Here is a 17,166-nt window from a genome sequence, read left to right as displayed (position 1 = left end):
GAAACAAGGCTCAAGATTCGGTAGTCTCAAAACCTTTTGACCACTTAATGGTCCATTAGAAAACATGTTTTTAGAGTTTTTTAACAATTGCTACATAGTCCTTGAACTAATTTTAATTACAAATTAATCTCATATATTTTATTTAATTATAAAAACTGTTTTTTATTTTATAAATTATTATTTTATCAATTATCTATTATATTTATTAACAATCAAATACAAAAACAACAACCAATTATATCATCTATTGATCCTAATAAAGCTTTTGGCCATTCCAATCGATTAAAATATTAACTTTGATCTCGTGACATTCGTCCATGGCTTCCAAATCGTGTTTCCTTGAAATTCAATCAATTGGTTTATCAAAACAATCGATTGAATTGTAACTCAATCGATTGAATTACAGTGTATCACAAAACAATCGATTGAAAGTTGTAAGATAGAATGATTTTCGCTTAAACCAATCGATTGTTTATACTTTCTAATCGAATGAATGCCCAAAAACAATCGATTGTTTTTGTTACTCAATCGATTGAATTCACGAAAACAACATGGATTTGCCAAATACAATCGATTGGAAAGTGATGACATTGAAGTTTTAGCCAAATTCAATCGATTGGTAATGTAATCCAATCGATTGGAAGGTGATGAAGTTGAATTTTTTGCCAACTTCAATCGATTGTTAATGCTACCCAATCGATTCAATCGATTGGTAATGCAATCCAATCGATTAAAAAGTGATGACATTGAATTTTTTGCCAAATTCAATCGATTGTGAATGTAATCCAATCGATTGAAATTTGAAATGTGCTATGTATTAAAGCAGATAATACATTCAAAAGTGAATAAATTAATAATTAATGTAAATTTTAAAAAATTGAATAAATTTATATTTATTTTGATTACATTCAAAAATGAATTATATGTATTCTTATAATCAAGAAATATACTTAACTTCTTTTATAATAAATAAGTTTTTCAATAATTTAATTTATTAAAAAAATCTCATCTTTTTATTTATCCTACAAAATAAAAATTCATATTAATAGTTTTGAATAAAACAATTAAAATAAAATATAAAAATAAAGCTTGAATTAAAAAAATACAAAGTTTTCAATCTAAAAATATAAAATAGTTAAAAAATAAAAAATTATTTAAATATGATTTTTCAAGACACTCTATAACTTAGATGAATAAATATTATTTTTAAAATGAATCATGATATATTGATACAAAACTTATTGTGTGTAAATTTTTTTAAAAATTAATAAACCTCTCTCGTTAATAACAATATTGGAACTTAAATTTGAATGCTAATTGATATTATATATTGTGTAAGTACTTAGTGTATATTAGAAAAGTACGTTAATAATTTAAAGAAAAAAATTATTAGTGTAAATTTTTTTTAAAAAAATTAATCCTTATTGAACTATTCTACTTTTATTCTTCAAAACATATCTTAATAAAAATATTTGTAACAATAATTTACATCTAATAAGAATATCTTAACAAGCAGTTACATCATTTTGTCATGGGTTAATGCAAAATTTACAGAACGTGAGTACGTGATTGAGTATGTTGTTTTAGATTATAAACATAGGGGTAAAATAGGAAAAAAATAATCGACACCAAACCCTCTATATTCCTAATATAAATTGTTATAGATAAGTATAGTTTCTTAAAATTTTGGGTGTCCAGGCCACTACTCGCCCCCTCTAGGTCTGTTCCTGATTACTAGCTAATTAATTAATAATAAAAAATAATAACATCTATTTACTTTTTAGTATTTCTCAATTTTTGTGAATTAATAAAAGATAAAAAAAAATATTTTTTCTTTACACAATCAATTTCACGAATAAAGTATCAAAACAAATAATTGCAAAATTAAAGATTATATTCACTGACCTCGATTTTGTAATTAAAATGATGGTTTATTTTTTGAACACTACAATGAAAAACTTGATTGGACCTTTGCTAATTACTGCAACGGTGATTAACGATGAAGAAATAGTGGATATTAAATAGACGGATAAAAAATTAAAAAAATTGGATATTGAGTAGATGGATGTTCCAAAGAAAAATAATTAAATTTTTTATAATCAAAGAAAATGATACACGATTTCAATGGTGGGATTGAATAATTAGTGATGGATTATTCACCAATTTATAATGTTAATATTAAAGGAAAAGATAAGATTAGTTTATCTACATCAAAATAAAACAGCAAGAATTGAAGATAGAATTTTAAAGATAAGATAGATGAATAATAAGATAATTTCTAAAAAAATATTGGTAGCATTACCAATCGATTGAAGTTGGTAAAAAATTCAACTTTATCACCTTCCAATCGATTGGATTACATTACCAATCGATTGAATTTGGCTAAAACTTCAATGTCATCACTTTTTAATCGATTGTATTTGGCAAATCCATGTTGTTTTCGTGAATTCAATCGATTGAGTAACAAAAACAATCGATTGTTTTTGGCATTCATTCGATTGGAAAGTATAAACAATCGATTGGTTTAAGCGAAAACCATTCTACCTTATAACTTTCAATCGATTGTTTTGTGATACACTGTAATTCAATCGATTGAGTTAAAATTCAATCGATTGTTTTGATAAACCAATCGATTGAATTTCAAGGAAACACGATTTGGAAGCCATGGACGAACGTCACGAGATCAAATTTAATATTTTAATCAATTGGAATGGCCAAAAAATTTATTAGGATTAATGGAGGATATAATTGGTTGTTATTTTTGTATTTGATTGTTAATAAATATAATAGATAATTGATAAAATAATAATTTATAAAATAAAAAATAGTTTTTATAATTAAATAAAATATATGGAGTTAATTTGTAATTAAAATTAGTTCAAGGACTATGTAGCAATTGTTAAAAAAAACTCTAAAAACATGTTTTCTAATGGGACCATTAAGTGGTCCAAAGGTTCTGGAACCACCGAATCCTAAGCCCCGAAACAACAATTTCTAGCTTCTGCGTTTCACTAACGGGCTTTTAGCCATTTACACTAAACATCTATTTTTTCTTTACCAATTTTATCCTTCAACGTGTTATTGTATTATTTCTGGAATTCTTATTATTTCTTATTATATGAACTCTCTTTTTCTATTATTTATTATTTTTATTTTTGTTAAATTTTTATTTGACATTATACACTCTTATAATTGTGATTTTTGTATATTATATTTATTATTATCTTTTCATAATATGATTTATTGATCACATTAGGTAAAGTAAATTAAACAAAAAATTAACCATAAATAATAATAATAGTAAAAAATTATAGGCACTAAAAAAAGTACTAAAAGAACTAAAAATATACTATAACATCATCAAAAACTTTTAGATTTGTTTCCATTTCTACCAGAATAAATATTTAATTTTATTATTTTTAGTATTCTTTTGTATAATTATAATTCTGGTATATACAATTTTTTATTGTAATTTTTTTATAATATAAATTATGATCCCATTAAAAAAAGATAAATTAAATAAAAAATTTATCATAGGTATTAATAAAATCATAAACGTTGGATTCTAAAATAATATTAATAATAAGTTTATTTAGAGTATTAAAACAAAAATACGATGTAAAAAAATACTAAATTAACATTTTCACGTTAATATTTAAAATTTGAAAAAATATAATATATTTGATTAAATACTCTTATATATATAATTCATATTTCTTATTTTTAATATAAAATATATTTTGCTAATTTTTATATGTTATTTTTATTTTAATAAATAAATATTAATTTTATTATAAAATTAATTAATAAAATTATTCAAATATCTAAATTAAAATAACTGGATAATATAAAAAAAATTTATTTAAGTTGATGTCTATTTTAGTAATTTTTTATCTAAAAGTGATTTTGAATAGTGTAATCCAAAAATATTTATTTTACTATAATCCATTTTGATATAAAGATAACCAAACATAAATCACTTCAATACAAACTTATTTTTCATCAAAATCAAGTTTGCAAAATCAATTTTATACAAACTCCCGTTTACAAACTGTAATCCAAACACACAAAAAATAGTTTAACTCTATTTTTGTAGTTTATCGCTTTTTTAAATAAATAAAGTAAGTATTGTATTCATGAACACAGATAAGGATTCAAAAAATTGTTGTAAAATAAACATAAAATAAAAGTATAAGTAGAAGACTCTAGTACCACAATTACTATCTCAATATAATAAAAATGATTAATATATTTACTAATATTATATATAAAGAGTGAGAGAGAAGAGTATTTGAAAATACTTATAAAATAAAGTAAGAGAGAGAATTGTATTAGTAATATAAAAGAGGGAGAGAAAATTTTATTACTATGTGTCATATACTTTATATCATACTTCTATTTATAGGCACATAAAAGTTGTGCTTTCAGATGTAATTAAATATGGTCTTCTCTTGATAAAATCAAATTCTATATCGAAAAGGTTGGCCGCCCAAAATTGTGAAGGAAGTCATAATTCATTAAATGGGCATCCACCCATGCTTATCACAACACTCTCCCTAGGATGACCATTTAGAATTATTGCCTCGTTAAAACCTTACTAAAAAAAATCCAATGGGAAAAAACCTTAGTGAAAGAAAAAGAGTACAATATCCTTTAGTGATGGGGATTGCCTCATTAAAAACCTTGTCAAGAAAAACCCAATGAAAAAAAACCTGACAAAGAAAAAAAGAGTACAATCTACCCTTCTTGTCGACATCATTTAATGTCTCGAAATCGGCGCATCCCAATCTCATGTACCAATCTTTCAAAGGAGGATTTTGGGAGTGACTTTGTGAATAAATCTACTAAATTGTCACTTGAGCGGATCTGTTGGATATCAATCGTCCCTTGATTTTAAAGATCATGAGTGAAGAAGAATTTGGGAAAAATATGCTTTGTTCTATCACCTTTGATGTATCCGCCTATAAGTTGAGCAATGCATACTGTATTATCTTCAAACAAGACAGTTGGAGCTATCTTATGACCAATCAGTCTACATAATGACATAATATATTGGATCAGAATCCTGAGCCAAAAACACTCGCGACTAGCTTCATGAATCGCTAGTATTTCGGCATGATTAGAGGAGGTTGTTGCTATCGTCTATTTCATGGACCTCCATGATATAGCTGTACCATGATATGTGAACAGGTATCCTATTTGAGATTTTCCTTTGTGTGGATCAGACAAGTATCCAGCATCTGCATAGCCAACTAGTTATGACTTGGATCCATAGGGATAAAACAATCCCATATCAACCATTCCATGAAGATATCAAAAGATTTGTTTGATTCCACTCCAATGTCTTCTGGTTGGAGAGGAACTATACCTTGCTAGTAAATTCACCGCGAATGATATGTTAGGTCACGTATTATTAGCAAGATACATTAGCGCTCCAATGGTACTAAGATATGGTACTTCAGGACCAAGAATATCTTCATTTTCTTCTTTAGGACGAAATTGGTCTTTTTCCACATCTAAAGATCTTACAATCATTGGAGTACTTAATGGATGCGACTTATCCATATAAAATCTCTTTAAAATCTTCTCTGTGTATGTTGATTGATGAATAAAGATCCCATTTTTATATGTTCGATCTGCAGGCCGAGGCAAAATTTAGTCTTTCCAGGATATTTCATCTCAAACTTTTCTTTTAGAGTTTTTATAATTGTTGAAATCTCTTCAGGAGTTCCAATGATATTTAAATCATCAACGTACACAACAATTATAATGAATCCAGATGAAATTTTCTTTATGAAAATACACGGGCAGATATCATCATTCTTAAATTCGTTCTTGGCCAGATACTCAGTAAGACGATTATACCACATTCGTCCAGATTGCCATATAAAGATCTTTGCAATTTAACTGAGTATAACCCCTGCGAATATTCATTGGATGGTTTAGACATCTTTAGTCCTTCAAGAACTTTCATATTGATACCTGATCTAATGAGCCGTATAAATAGGCTGTTACCACATCCATTAAATGCATATGCAATTTATGATATGCAGATAAACTGACCAAATAACGCAATGTTATCGCATCCACTACAGGGGAATATGTTTCTTCATAATATCGGGCCTTTGTGAAAAACCTTGTGCCACGAGTCGGGCTTTGTAGCGCACAACTTCATTTTTCTCATTTCGTTTTCTCACAAATACCCATCAGTATCCAACAGGTTTTACATCTTCTGGTGTACGAACTACATGTCTAAAGACTTCACGTTTTGTAAATGAGTCTAACTCAGCCTTCGTGGCTTCTTTCCATTTTGGTCAATCATTCCTTTGTCGACATTCTTCGACTAAACTTGGTTCAAGATCCTTACTTTCATGCATGATATTTAATGCCACATTATATGCAAATATTTCATTGACAATTGTCTAATTTCGGTCCCATTTCTCTCCTGTAAAGACATAATTTATCGAGATCTCGTCATTTTCACAATTTTCAGGTACCTGAACATCTTCTGGCGTTAAAATTATATCAAAATTTTGGATAACTGCAGGTGTCTTTACTATGCCTTTTTCAACAGGAATAGTATTTGCCTCTTTTCTTTTTCGAGGATTTTTGTCTTTGGAACCGACAAGCCTACGCTTCTGACGTGTATTTGCTTCGGTGGCAATTTGTCCAACTGGGACCTCAATTCGAATTGGGGTATTTTTTGCTGGTATATACGACTTGGTTATCCTCTTTGTATCAGAAAATACATCAGGCAATTCATTTGCTATTCTTTGCAAATGTATAATTTTTTGAACTTCTAGTTCACATTGCCCTGATCGAGGATCCAAATGCATCAAAGATGATGCATTCCAATTAAGTTCTTTTTTAGGAAGTTTATTCTCTCCCCCTAATATTGAAAATTTTGATTCATCAAAATGACAATCCGCAAATCGGGCTTTAAATACATCTCCAGTTTGTATCTCAAGATACCTCACTATAGAAGGAGAGTCATATCCAACATATATCCCCAATTTTTTTTTGGGGTCCCATTTTGGTGCGATTAGGTGGTGCAATGGGAATATATATCGCACACCCAAATATTCTTAAATGGAAAACATTTGGCTGCTGGCCAAAAGCTAATTGCATAGGTGATGCGTGAGCATCTTGTCTATCTTTCCCTAGTGAATTTTCATCTAATGTTGAATTTAATTAAGAATTAATTATATTTTAGCCATTATGGATGCTATTTTGAGTTTTGTGTAATTTTATTTATTTTAGGAAGCATTCGAAGGGATTTGATGAAGTTTCTGCAGAGAAAAAGAAGAGACCAAAGAGATGACCAGCGAAGACCGACGCGGACGCATGGCTCACGCGACCGCGCAGAATGGAGAAATCGCAATGACGCGATCACGTGCTTGACGCGAACGCGTGGACTGGAATCTGCACAAATGACGCGAGCGCGTGGACGACGCGGACGCGTCACATGCGCGATCTGCAATAATTCAGAAAACGCTAGTTATGATTTCTGGGCTGTTTTTGACCCAGTTTCCAGCCCAGAAAACACATATTAGAAGCTGCAGAATAGACAAATCAAGTGGTCCCCACTCATAAACTGAAGATCTGTTAATTAATTAGAATTTAAATTCAAATCTTATCTTTTAGGAAAAGATATTATTTTTAATTTTTTATTTTAAACCTATTAGGATTAGAAATAAATAGAAACTCTGTACATTTAGACAGGGACCAGATTGTTACCAGAACCCTTATTTTTCTTCTCTGAACCATGAGCAACTAATCCTTCATTGTTAAGGTTAGGAGCTCTGTCTATCTGTATGGATTTATTCGTTTGATCTTTCTAATTTAATTCATGTCTTGATTTATATTTCAATAATTGTTTTCGCTCTTTATTTTATGAATTTGGGTAGAACGGAAGTATGACCCATGTTCTAATTGAGTTCTTGTAAAACTTGGAAAAGCCCTTTACTTGAACAACAGCTTGAAAACATATTATACTGAATTTCTAATTGTTTGTATTTAATAGGATACGTGACATATAATCCCTTTATTTTTGGATAAATTAGAATTCTTTTGGCATATAAACTAGAAATTGATCATCACCCTCTAATTGGAATTAATTGACCAAGGAATTGGCAATTAATGAATTTTAGAGGAGACTAAGAAGGTCTAAGGAATTAGGGCCTAGCCACATATAGTTTGCCATGAAATTATATCTTGCATAATTAAATTAGTTAGTGATAAAAATAAATCTGGAAAATAGATCGATAACTCTGAAACCTTAACTGCTTTCTCAACATTTTATTCCCAACTCATTTATTTGTCTATCCTTTTGATATTCTAAGTTCGAACTTAAACCTTTTGAACATCTCAAAACCAATTTTTGCTTGCCTAACTAAGCCAATCAATCAATCATTGTTGCTTGATCCATCAATCCTCGTGGGATCGACCCTTACTCACGTAAGGCATTACTTGGTATGACCCGGTGCACTTGCCGGTAAGTAGTGTGGGTTGTAAAATACCGCATCAAGTTTTTGGCGTCGTTGCCGGAGATTGATAGTGATTAACAACTATTATTTGTTTGATTGCTTAGATTAGGCGTTTTAGTTTTAATTTTTATTTAAATATTGTTTTATTATTTTTTAAAAAAAAATAAATAAAATAAAATAAAATAAAATTTCAAAAAAAATTTAAATAAATAAATAGCACCAATATTTTTCTTAATTTCTGAAATTAAGTTTGGTGTTACCTATTTATTATTATTTATTTAGTATTTTTTATTTATTTCTTTACAGAGGTTACCTCACATGGAATTCTCTACACTCTGACATAGAGATTTCCATCTTTTCTTGTTTTCTGTTTGTTTATGCGCAGGAACAGAGACAAAGAACATCTCTTAGACTTTGATCCTGAACCTGAAAGGACTTTCAGGCGACGTTTACAACAGGCAAAATTGTACAAGGCTGCAGAATCCACTATGAATGCTAACAATGCTGATAATCCCAATGTGGCAAATCTGAATGGGAATGAGCAACAAAGGAGAGTGCTTGGCTCCTACTCTTCTCCTACCGCAGATCTTTATGGAAAAAGCATCGTGGTGCCTCCTATTACTGCAAATAACTTTGAGTTGAAGCCTCAACTGGTCACCCTGGTGCAACGAAACTGCCAGTATCATGGTCTCCCCCACGAAAACCCAAATCAATTCATTTCAAGTTTTTTGCAGATTTGTGATACTGTGAAGACAAACGGAGTGAACCCAGATATGTACAAACTAATGCTCTTCCCATTTGCTCTGAGGGATGGAGCAAAACTATGGCTAGATTCTCAACCCAAGGACAGTTTGGATACTTGGAACAAGGTGGTTACTGAGTTTCTCACAAAATTTTTCCCACCAAAGAAGCTGACTAAGCTTAGGATGGAGGTTCAGACCTTTAGACAGAAGGATGGTGAGACTCTGTATGAAGCTTGGGAGAGATACAAGCTACTGACTAGGCAATGCCCTCCAGACATGTTCTCCAAATGGACACAACTAGACATATTTTATGAAGGCTTGAGTGAAATGTCCAAAATGTGCTTAGATAATTCTGCAGGAGGTTCATTGCACAAGAAGAAGACACCAGAGGAGACTATTGAGCTTATTGAATTGGTTGCTAGCAACCAATATTTATACTCCTCTAACAGGAATCCTGTGAACTCTGAGGCTCCTCAAAAGAAGGGTGTCATGGAAGTGGAAACTCTTAATGCTATTCTTGCTCAGAACAAGCTTATGTCTCAGCAAATAAATCTTCTTACTCAACAGATGGGTGGCATGCAAGTCTCAGCTATCAACACCCAAAATCTCCCTCAAGAAGCCTCTTATGACATGGCAGGTAATTTTGTGCAGAATGATAACTATGATTATGCTCAAGCTTCTTCTGAACAGGTCAATTACATAGGGAAGTGCTACTAGAAATCCCAACAATGATCCCTATTCTAAGACCTACAATCAAGGATGGAGGAATCACCCAAATTTTGGGTGGAAAGACCAATCTCAGAGACCTCAGAATTTTAACAATAATTCTCAGGGCGGCTTTCAACAAAATAATTACAATAACCGCCAATTTCAGGTTCAACAGCAACAACCACCTCATAAGGCAAACTCTAAATCCAAGGAAGATTCTAATTGGAAGATGATGATGAGTTTCGTGCAGGAAACCAGAGCCTCCATTAGAAACTTAGAAGTGCAAATGGGCCAAATAAGCAAGCAATTACCTGAGAGGTCTGCAAGCACATTTCCAGGTGATACAGTGGTGAACCCAAGAGAAGACTGCAAGGTTATTCAGTTGAGAAGTGGTAAAGTAACTGGTTCTGAGACCAATGCCAATGAAGAATTAGTTGAAAAAGAAGCCCCAGAGGAGAAGAAGGAAGAAGTCGAGCACACACCTCCTAAGCGTGCAGACAATCCTTTCCCTGATTCTCTTGACACTTATCCTACCTTGCCAAAGGCTCCTGAATATAAGCCAAAAATGCCATACCCTCAGAGGCTTCAGAAGGCCTCCAAAGAAAAGCAGTTCTCTAAATTTTTAGATGTCTTCAAGAAGCTACAAATCAATATTCCCTTTGCAGAGGCTCTGGAGCAAATGCCTCTCTATGCTAAATTTATGAAAGAATTATTGACCAACAAGAGGAACTGGAAGGAACAAGAAACAGTGATATTAACCAAGGAATGCAGTGCCATTGTTCAACACAACCTTCCTGAGAAGATGCCAGACCCAGGAAGCTTTGTCATTCCTTGCACCATTGGAGATGTCACCATTCAGAGAGCTTTATGTGACCTTGGAGCCAGCATCAATCTCATGCCACTTTCAGTGATGAAAAAGCTTCAAATTGAGGAGGTAAAACCCACTCGTATTTCTCTTCAACTTGCTGACCTTTCTATTAAATTACTTGTGGGTGTTATTGAGGATTTACTTGTTAAAGTAGGACCATTCATCTTTCCTGTTGATTTTGTTATATTAGACATGGAAGAGGAAGTAAAATCCTCTATCATACTTGGTAGACCCTTTTTAGCTACAGGTAGAGCTCTGATTGATGTACAAAACGGTGAATTAACCCTGAGGGTCAATGAAGAACAGGTGGTCCTTCATGTTTTTGAAGCTCTCAAGCACCCTAATGATTTTGAAGGGTGTATTAAAATAGATGTTATTGAACCACTTGTTCAAGAAGTACTGAAAGCTGAGGTACTTGATGACATTCTGGATCCTATTTCTGAGTATGAATTAGTTGAAATTGATAATTCACCACCCGAGAAGGCTATGGTCCACACGCCTAAAGCAGAGGAGGAAGTCCTGAAGCTCGAGCTCAAATCCCTACCCCCTTCTCTGAAATATGTATTCTTGGGTGAGAATGACTCATATCCAATGATTATTAGCTCTTTCCTGAAGCCTGAAGAGGAAGAGGTGCTTATTTTAGTGCTCAAGAGCCATAAAACAGCTCTTGGGTGGACCATTAATGACTTAAAGGGGATTAGTCCAACCAAGTGTATGCACAAGATCCTCCTTGAAGATGATGCTAAACCAGTTGTGCAACCACAAAGGAAACTCAATCCAACCATGAAAGAGGTGGTCCAAAAAGAGGTAATGAAACTATGGGAAGCAGGAATTATTTATCCTATTTCTGACAGTCCTTGGGTAAGTCCTGTGCAGGTAGTTCCCAAGAAATGAGGGATGACAGTGATCAAGAACGAAAAGAATGAGCTTATCCCTACAAGAACAGTCACAGGATGGAGAATGTGTATAGACTACAGAAGGCTCAACACTGCTACAAGAAAAGATCATTTCCCCTGCCTTTCATTGATCAGATGCTTGAGAGGTTAGCTGGTCATGCATTTTATTGTTTTCTAGATGGATATTCTGGATATAATCAAATTGCAGTGGACCCTCAAGATCAGGAGAAGACAGTATTCACATGCCCCTTTGGAGTATTTGCCTACAGAAGAATGCCTTTTGGACTTTGCAATGCTCCCGCAACTTTTTAGAGGTGTATGCTTTCAATTTTTTCTGATATGGTTGAAAAGTTTATTGAGGTATTTATGGATGACTTTTCTGTTTTTGGTAATTCTTTTGAATCCTACTTTAAACATTTATCTCTTGTCTTGAAACGGTGTCAAGAATCAAACCTTGTTTTAAATTGGGAAAAATGCCATTTTATGGTTACAGAAGGTATTGTTCTTGGACACCGGATTTCAAGTAAAGGAATTGAGGTTGATAGAGCAAAAGTAGAGGTAATTGAAAAATTACAACCACCAACTAATGTTAAGGCAATCAGGAGTTTCTTGGGTCATGCAGGATTTTATAGAAGATTTATAAAAGATTTTTCTAAAATTGCAAAACCTCTAAGCAACCTTTTGGTTGCTGATGTCCCTTTTGTCTTTGATTCTGAGTGTCTGCATGCTTTTGAAACTCTGAAAGCTAACCTTACCTTTGCTCCCATTATAGCTCCCCTTGACTGGGATCTACCATTTGAATTAATGTGTGATGCTAGTGATTTTGCTATAGGAGCTGTTTTAGGACAGAGGCATGGTAAGCTTGTACATGTCATTTACTATGTCAGTCGTGTGTTAAATGATGCCTAAAAGAATTACACAACTACAGAAAAGGAATTATTAGCTGTTGTGTACGCTGTTGATAAGTTTAGGTCCTATCTACTTGGTTTTAAGGTTATTATTTATACTGATCATGCTGCTTTGAAGTACCTTCTAACCAAACAGGATTCTAAACCAAGATTAATCAGATGGGTGTTACTCCTCCAGGAGTTTGATATTGAGATAAAAGACAGGAAAGGGTCAGAAAATCAAGTAGCTGACCATCTTTTCAGAATTGAGCCTGAAGCAGGAGAACAACCACCCACAGCTGTGACTGAGACGTTTTCGGATGAACAATTGTTCCTCATTCAGCAGGCACCATGGTTTGCAGGCATTGCAAATTACAAAGCCATGAATTTTATCCCAAGGGAGTACAGTAGGCAACAAGTGAAGAAGCTATTGACTGATGCAAAGTACTACATTTGGGAAGAACCATACCTTTTTAAAAGGTGCTCAGATGGAATAATCCGGAGATGTGTCCCAGATGAGGAAAAGCAGCAGATTCTTTGGCACTGTCATGGGTCTGATTATGGAGGCCACTTTGGTGGTGAGAGGACAGCTACAAAAGTCCTTAAGAGCGGGTTTTACTGGCCGACTCTCTTCAAGGACTCAAGAGCATTTATAAAGCACTGTGGCAGATGTGAAAAAGCTGCAAATCTCCCTGCCAACCATGAAATGCCACAGCAGGGACTTCTTGAGGTTGAGTTATTTGATGTGTGGGGTATTGATTTCATGGGACCTTTTCCACCCTCACATTCAAACAACTATATCCTAGTGGCAGTGGACTATATGTCCAAATGGATGGAAGCTGTGGCTTTGCCCACCAATGATGCCAAGGTGATAATGAGCTTTCTTCAGAGGTATATCTTTAGCCGGTTTGGCGTCCCAAGGACACTCATTAGTGATGGAGGAAGTCACTACTATAACAGACAGCTAGACTCTCTTCTGCATAGATATAGAGTCCGTCATAAAGTGGCAACCCCCTATCACCCTCAGACAAGTGGACAGGTTGAAGTTTCAAACAGGGAGATTAACAGTGTTTCAAGAAAGGACTGGTCTAGGAAGCTTGATGATGCTCTCTGGGCATACCAGACAGCATACAAGACTCCAATTGGCATGTCCCCATATCAATTAGTCTATGGCAAAGCCTGTCACTTGCCAGTTGAGCTGGAGCACAAGGCTTATTGGGCAATTAGGTATCTGAATCTTGATTCAGAAGCTGCAGGAATTAAGCGGATGCTTCAGTTGAATGAGCATGATAAATTCAGATATTCAGCCTATGAGAATGCCAAGCTCTATAAGGAGAGAACCAAGCTACTGCATGATAAGAAGATTGCCATCAGAGTCTTTGAGCCAGGACAAATAGTGCTTCTGTATAATTCAAGGCTCAAATTCTTTCCCGAAAAGCTGAAATCCCGGTGGTCAGGACCGTTTGTGGTTACCAGAGCCTCACCATATGGTCATGTGGAAATATAGGAAGAAAATTCTGACAGGAAATTTACCGTGAATGGCCAGAGGTTGAAGCACTATCTTGGAGGCGAGATTGATCGCCAGAGGTCCACTCATCTGCTGAACTAGCAGAACTGACCGTCAAGCTAGTGACGTTAAAGAAGCACTTGTCGGGGGGCAACCCGATAATTTCGTATCCTTCACTATTTTTCGTAGTAGTTTTTCTTAGTTATTTTATTTTTATTGAGTTCTTACTAATTTTCTGATCATGCAACTATGTTCTCCCAGGAACCGAACACCTCAAGCTAAAAAAAAAAAGCCATGCAACGCGGCCACATCAGCGACGCGTCCGCGTCGCAAGGAGAGGGGAGAAAATAAAAACGAACAGAGAGTCACACTGGAGCGTGGCTGGAGGCGTGCCTGTGGCACAAATCGCCCCACGCGACCGCATCGCCGACGCGTCCGCGTCATGTGAGAATATTAGCCTCCCACGCAACCGCGTGACCCACGCGGCCGCGTGCCCTGATTTTCGACGTAAAAAGGGTGCACAACCAAATATTGTGCTTGAGTGGCGCTGGCTTGGTGCTAGACGTATAATCCCTATCACGCAAACGCGTCGCCGACGTGTCCGCGTCATTTTCTTCTGAAGTCACTCACGCGATCGCATGCCCCACGCGATCGCGTCACCCCTAATTTGGCAAATATTTAAATTCGAACAGAGAGTTGTGCAGACACGAGGCTGCACTCGCGCCCGAAGCATAACATGGGTCACGCGACCGCGTGAACTAACTAAAACGCAATCACGCGAACGCGTGCCCCACGCGTTCGCGTCGCTTGTGCCACACTAGTTTGCCGCCCAGTTTTCTTTCTCTCTCTCTCTCCCAATCCTAATTCTCTCTTATTCTTTTATCCTTTTATTTTTCTTTCCTCATAATATTTATCTCTTTCTATTTTCAGTTCTTATTTGCTTGAGGACAAGCAAACCTTTAAGTTTGGTGTTGACGCTTCGCTTAAAGCTTTTCTGTTTATTCCTATGGCACCAAAAGGGAGGCGGATCATCTTCACGGAGGAGCACAACCTGAAGAATAAAGCGACCGCTAGGATAATAAGGTGGTTGAGTTCCTTTCATTTTTATTCCTCCCCTCTTTTTTTCTATGTTATGTTCTGGCTTTCTGCTATTTTGCTTTGTTTGTTGCATGATCTTTTATTAGTTAGAATTCTAGGACTAGTTTTTTTTTAATTTCTTTAATGCTGAAAAGATGTTTCATGTACCACTCATTGAACTTGAATCTAAAAAGAAAATAAAAAGAAGTGATGTATTGCATGAGAAATTGAGTTTAATTCTAAGAATAGTCTTATTTACTTAAATGTGGTGGTATTTTCTGTGATTTTTGAATGCATGATATGAACAGTGCATATTTGAATTTGAATCAAGGGATGTTGATGTATAAGGAATAGGAATTTAGAGAATTATTATGACTTCTCTGAAATAAACAAAAATTTAATCCTTGAAGCAAAAGAAACATCAAAAGAAAAAATCATTATATAAATAAATAAATAATAATAAAAGCAGGGTCTAAGGCTCTGAGCATCAATAACTAGGGAGGTCGGACATGATCAAAAGCTCAAAGAGTTGTTTCCCTAGTCATATGCTTGTGGTGTGATTGTGTCAAGTAATCCTTGAGACAGAACACTTAGAGTCGAGACCAAGTGCATTTAACAGAGTATGCCAAAGGCTTTGAGCACCACTGTCTAGGAGTAACTGAAAGAAAAATCAGAACTCAAAGGGAGTTTCCCAGTTAAGTGCTTGTGGTATTTTTGTGTCAAGTAACTCTTGAGACAAAACATTTAAAGTCACGGCTAGGCTCAAGGTGCAAAGCACCAAAGAAAAATAAATTAAAGTAAATTTTGCTGTGTTCAAAGGATTAAACTGAAATGTAAAGATCAGAGAATTCATAATATCATCCAGATTCTAATTCTGAATGACAATAACATTCTTGATTCAAAGGAGAGTGAGATGCCAAACCTATTCAGGATTACAGTTATAAACCCTACTATAAAAAGAGACATGAGCTTAATCGAACTCTCATTCTCATGCAAATTCACATCATAAGCTTATATTAGTCTTGGTTGCTTGAGGACAAGCAACAGTTTAAGTTTGGTGTTGTGATGCGTGAGCATATTGTCTATCTTTTCCTAGTGAATTTGCATCTAATTTGTTGAGTTTAATTAAGAATTAATTATATTTTAGCCACTATGGATGCTATTTTGAGTTTTGTGCAATTTTATTTATTTTAGGTAGCATTCGAAGGGATTTGATGAAGTTTCTGCAGAGAAAAAGAAGAAACCAAAGAGATGATCAGCGAAGACCGACGCGGACGCATGGCTCACGCGACCGCGCGGAATGGAGAAATTGCAATGACGCGATTGCGTGCCTGACGCGAACGCGTGGACTGAAATCTACACAAATGACGCGAGTGCGTGGACGACGCGGACGCGTCACATGCGCGATCTGCAATAATTCAGAAAACGCTGGTTACGATTTCTAGGCTGTTTTTGACCCAGTTTCCAGCCCAGAAAACACATATTAGAAGCTGCAAAATAGACAAATCAAGTGGTCCCCACTCATAAACTGAAGATCTGTTAATTAATTAAAATTTAAATTCAAATCTTATCTTTTAGGAAAAGATATTATTTTTAATTTTTGATTTTAAACCTATTAGGATTTGTAATAAATAGAAACTATGTACATTTAGACAGGGACCAGATTGTTACCAGAACCCTTATTTTTTTTCTCTGAACCATGAGCAACTAATCCTTCATTGTTAAGGTTAGGAGCTCTGTCTATTTGTATGGATTTATTCGTTTGATCTTTCTAATTTAATTCATGTTTTGATTTATATTTCAATAATTGTTTTCGCTCTTTATTTTATGAATTTGGGTAGAACGGAAGTATGACTCATGTTCTAATTGAGTTCTTGTAAAACTTGGAAAAGCCCTTTACTTGAACAACAGCTTGAAAACATATTATACTGAATTTCTAATTGTTTGTATTTAACGGGATACGTGACATATAATCCCTTTATTTTTGGATAATT

The 17,166-nt window shown here is 34.2% G+C and overlaps 1 protein-coding gene across 1 annotated transcript; it reads left to right on the top strand.

The window, feature by feature from the left end:
• Positions 1 to 10,223: 10,223 nt before the first annotated feature.
• On the top strand, positions 10,224 to 14,095 carry LOC130956765 (uncharacterized). The gene is made up of 5 exons (XM_057883755.1): positions 10,224 to 10,784; positions 11,112 to 11,612; positions 11,910 to 12,015; positions 12,195 to 12,259; positions 12,788 to 14,095. Exons 1-5 carry the CDS (start codon positions 10,224 to 10,226, stop codon positions 14,093 to 14,095), a joined length of 2,541 nt encoding a protein of 846 aa, XP_057739738.1.
• The last annotated feature ends 3,071 nt before the right edge of the window (positions 14,096 to 17,166 follow it).

This window comes from Arachis stenosperma, chromosome 10 (assembly GCF_014773155.1).
Source record: "Arachis stenosperma cultivar V10309 chromosome 10, arast.V10309.gnm1.PFL2, whole genome shotgun sequence".
Classification (NCBI taxonomy): Eukaryota; Viridiplantae; Streptophyta; class Magnoliopsida; order Fabales; family Fabaceae; genus Arachis; species Arachis stenosperma.
Note: the sequence above shows the minus strand (reverse complement) of the source record. Positions and strands in the feature narration are given on the sequence as shown.

Coding starts and splice junctions, on each gene's coding strand:
- LOC130956765 (XM_057883755.1), top strand. CDS start 10,224: ATGGGCCAAATAAGCAAGCAATTACCTGAGAGGTCTGCAAGCACATTT. Junction 10,785..11,111: donor TTCCTTGCACCATTGGAGAT/GTCACCATTCAG, acceptor AATGAAGAACAG/GTGGTCCTTCATGTTTTTGA. Junction 11,613..11,909: donor AAGAGGTGGTCCAAAAAGAG/GTAATGAAACTA, acceptor ATCAAATTGCAG/TGGACCCTCAAGATCAGGAG.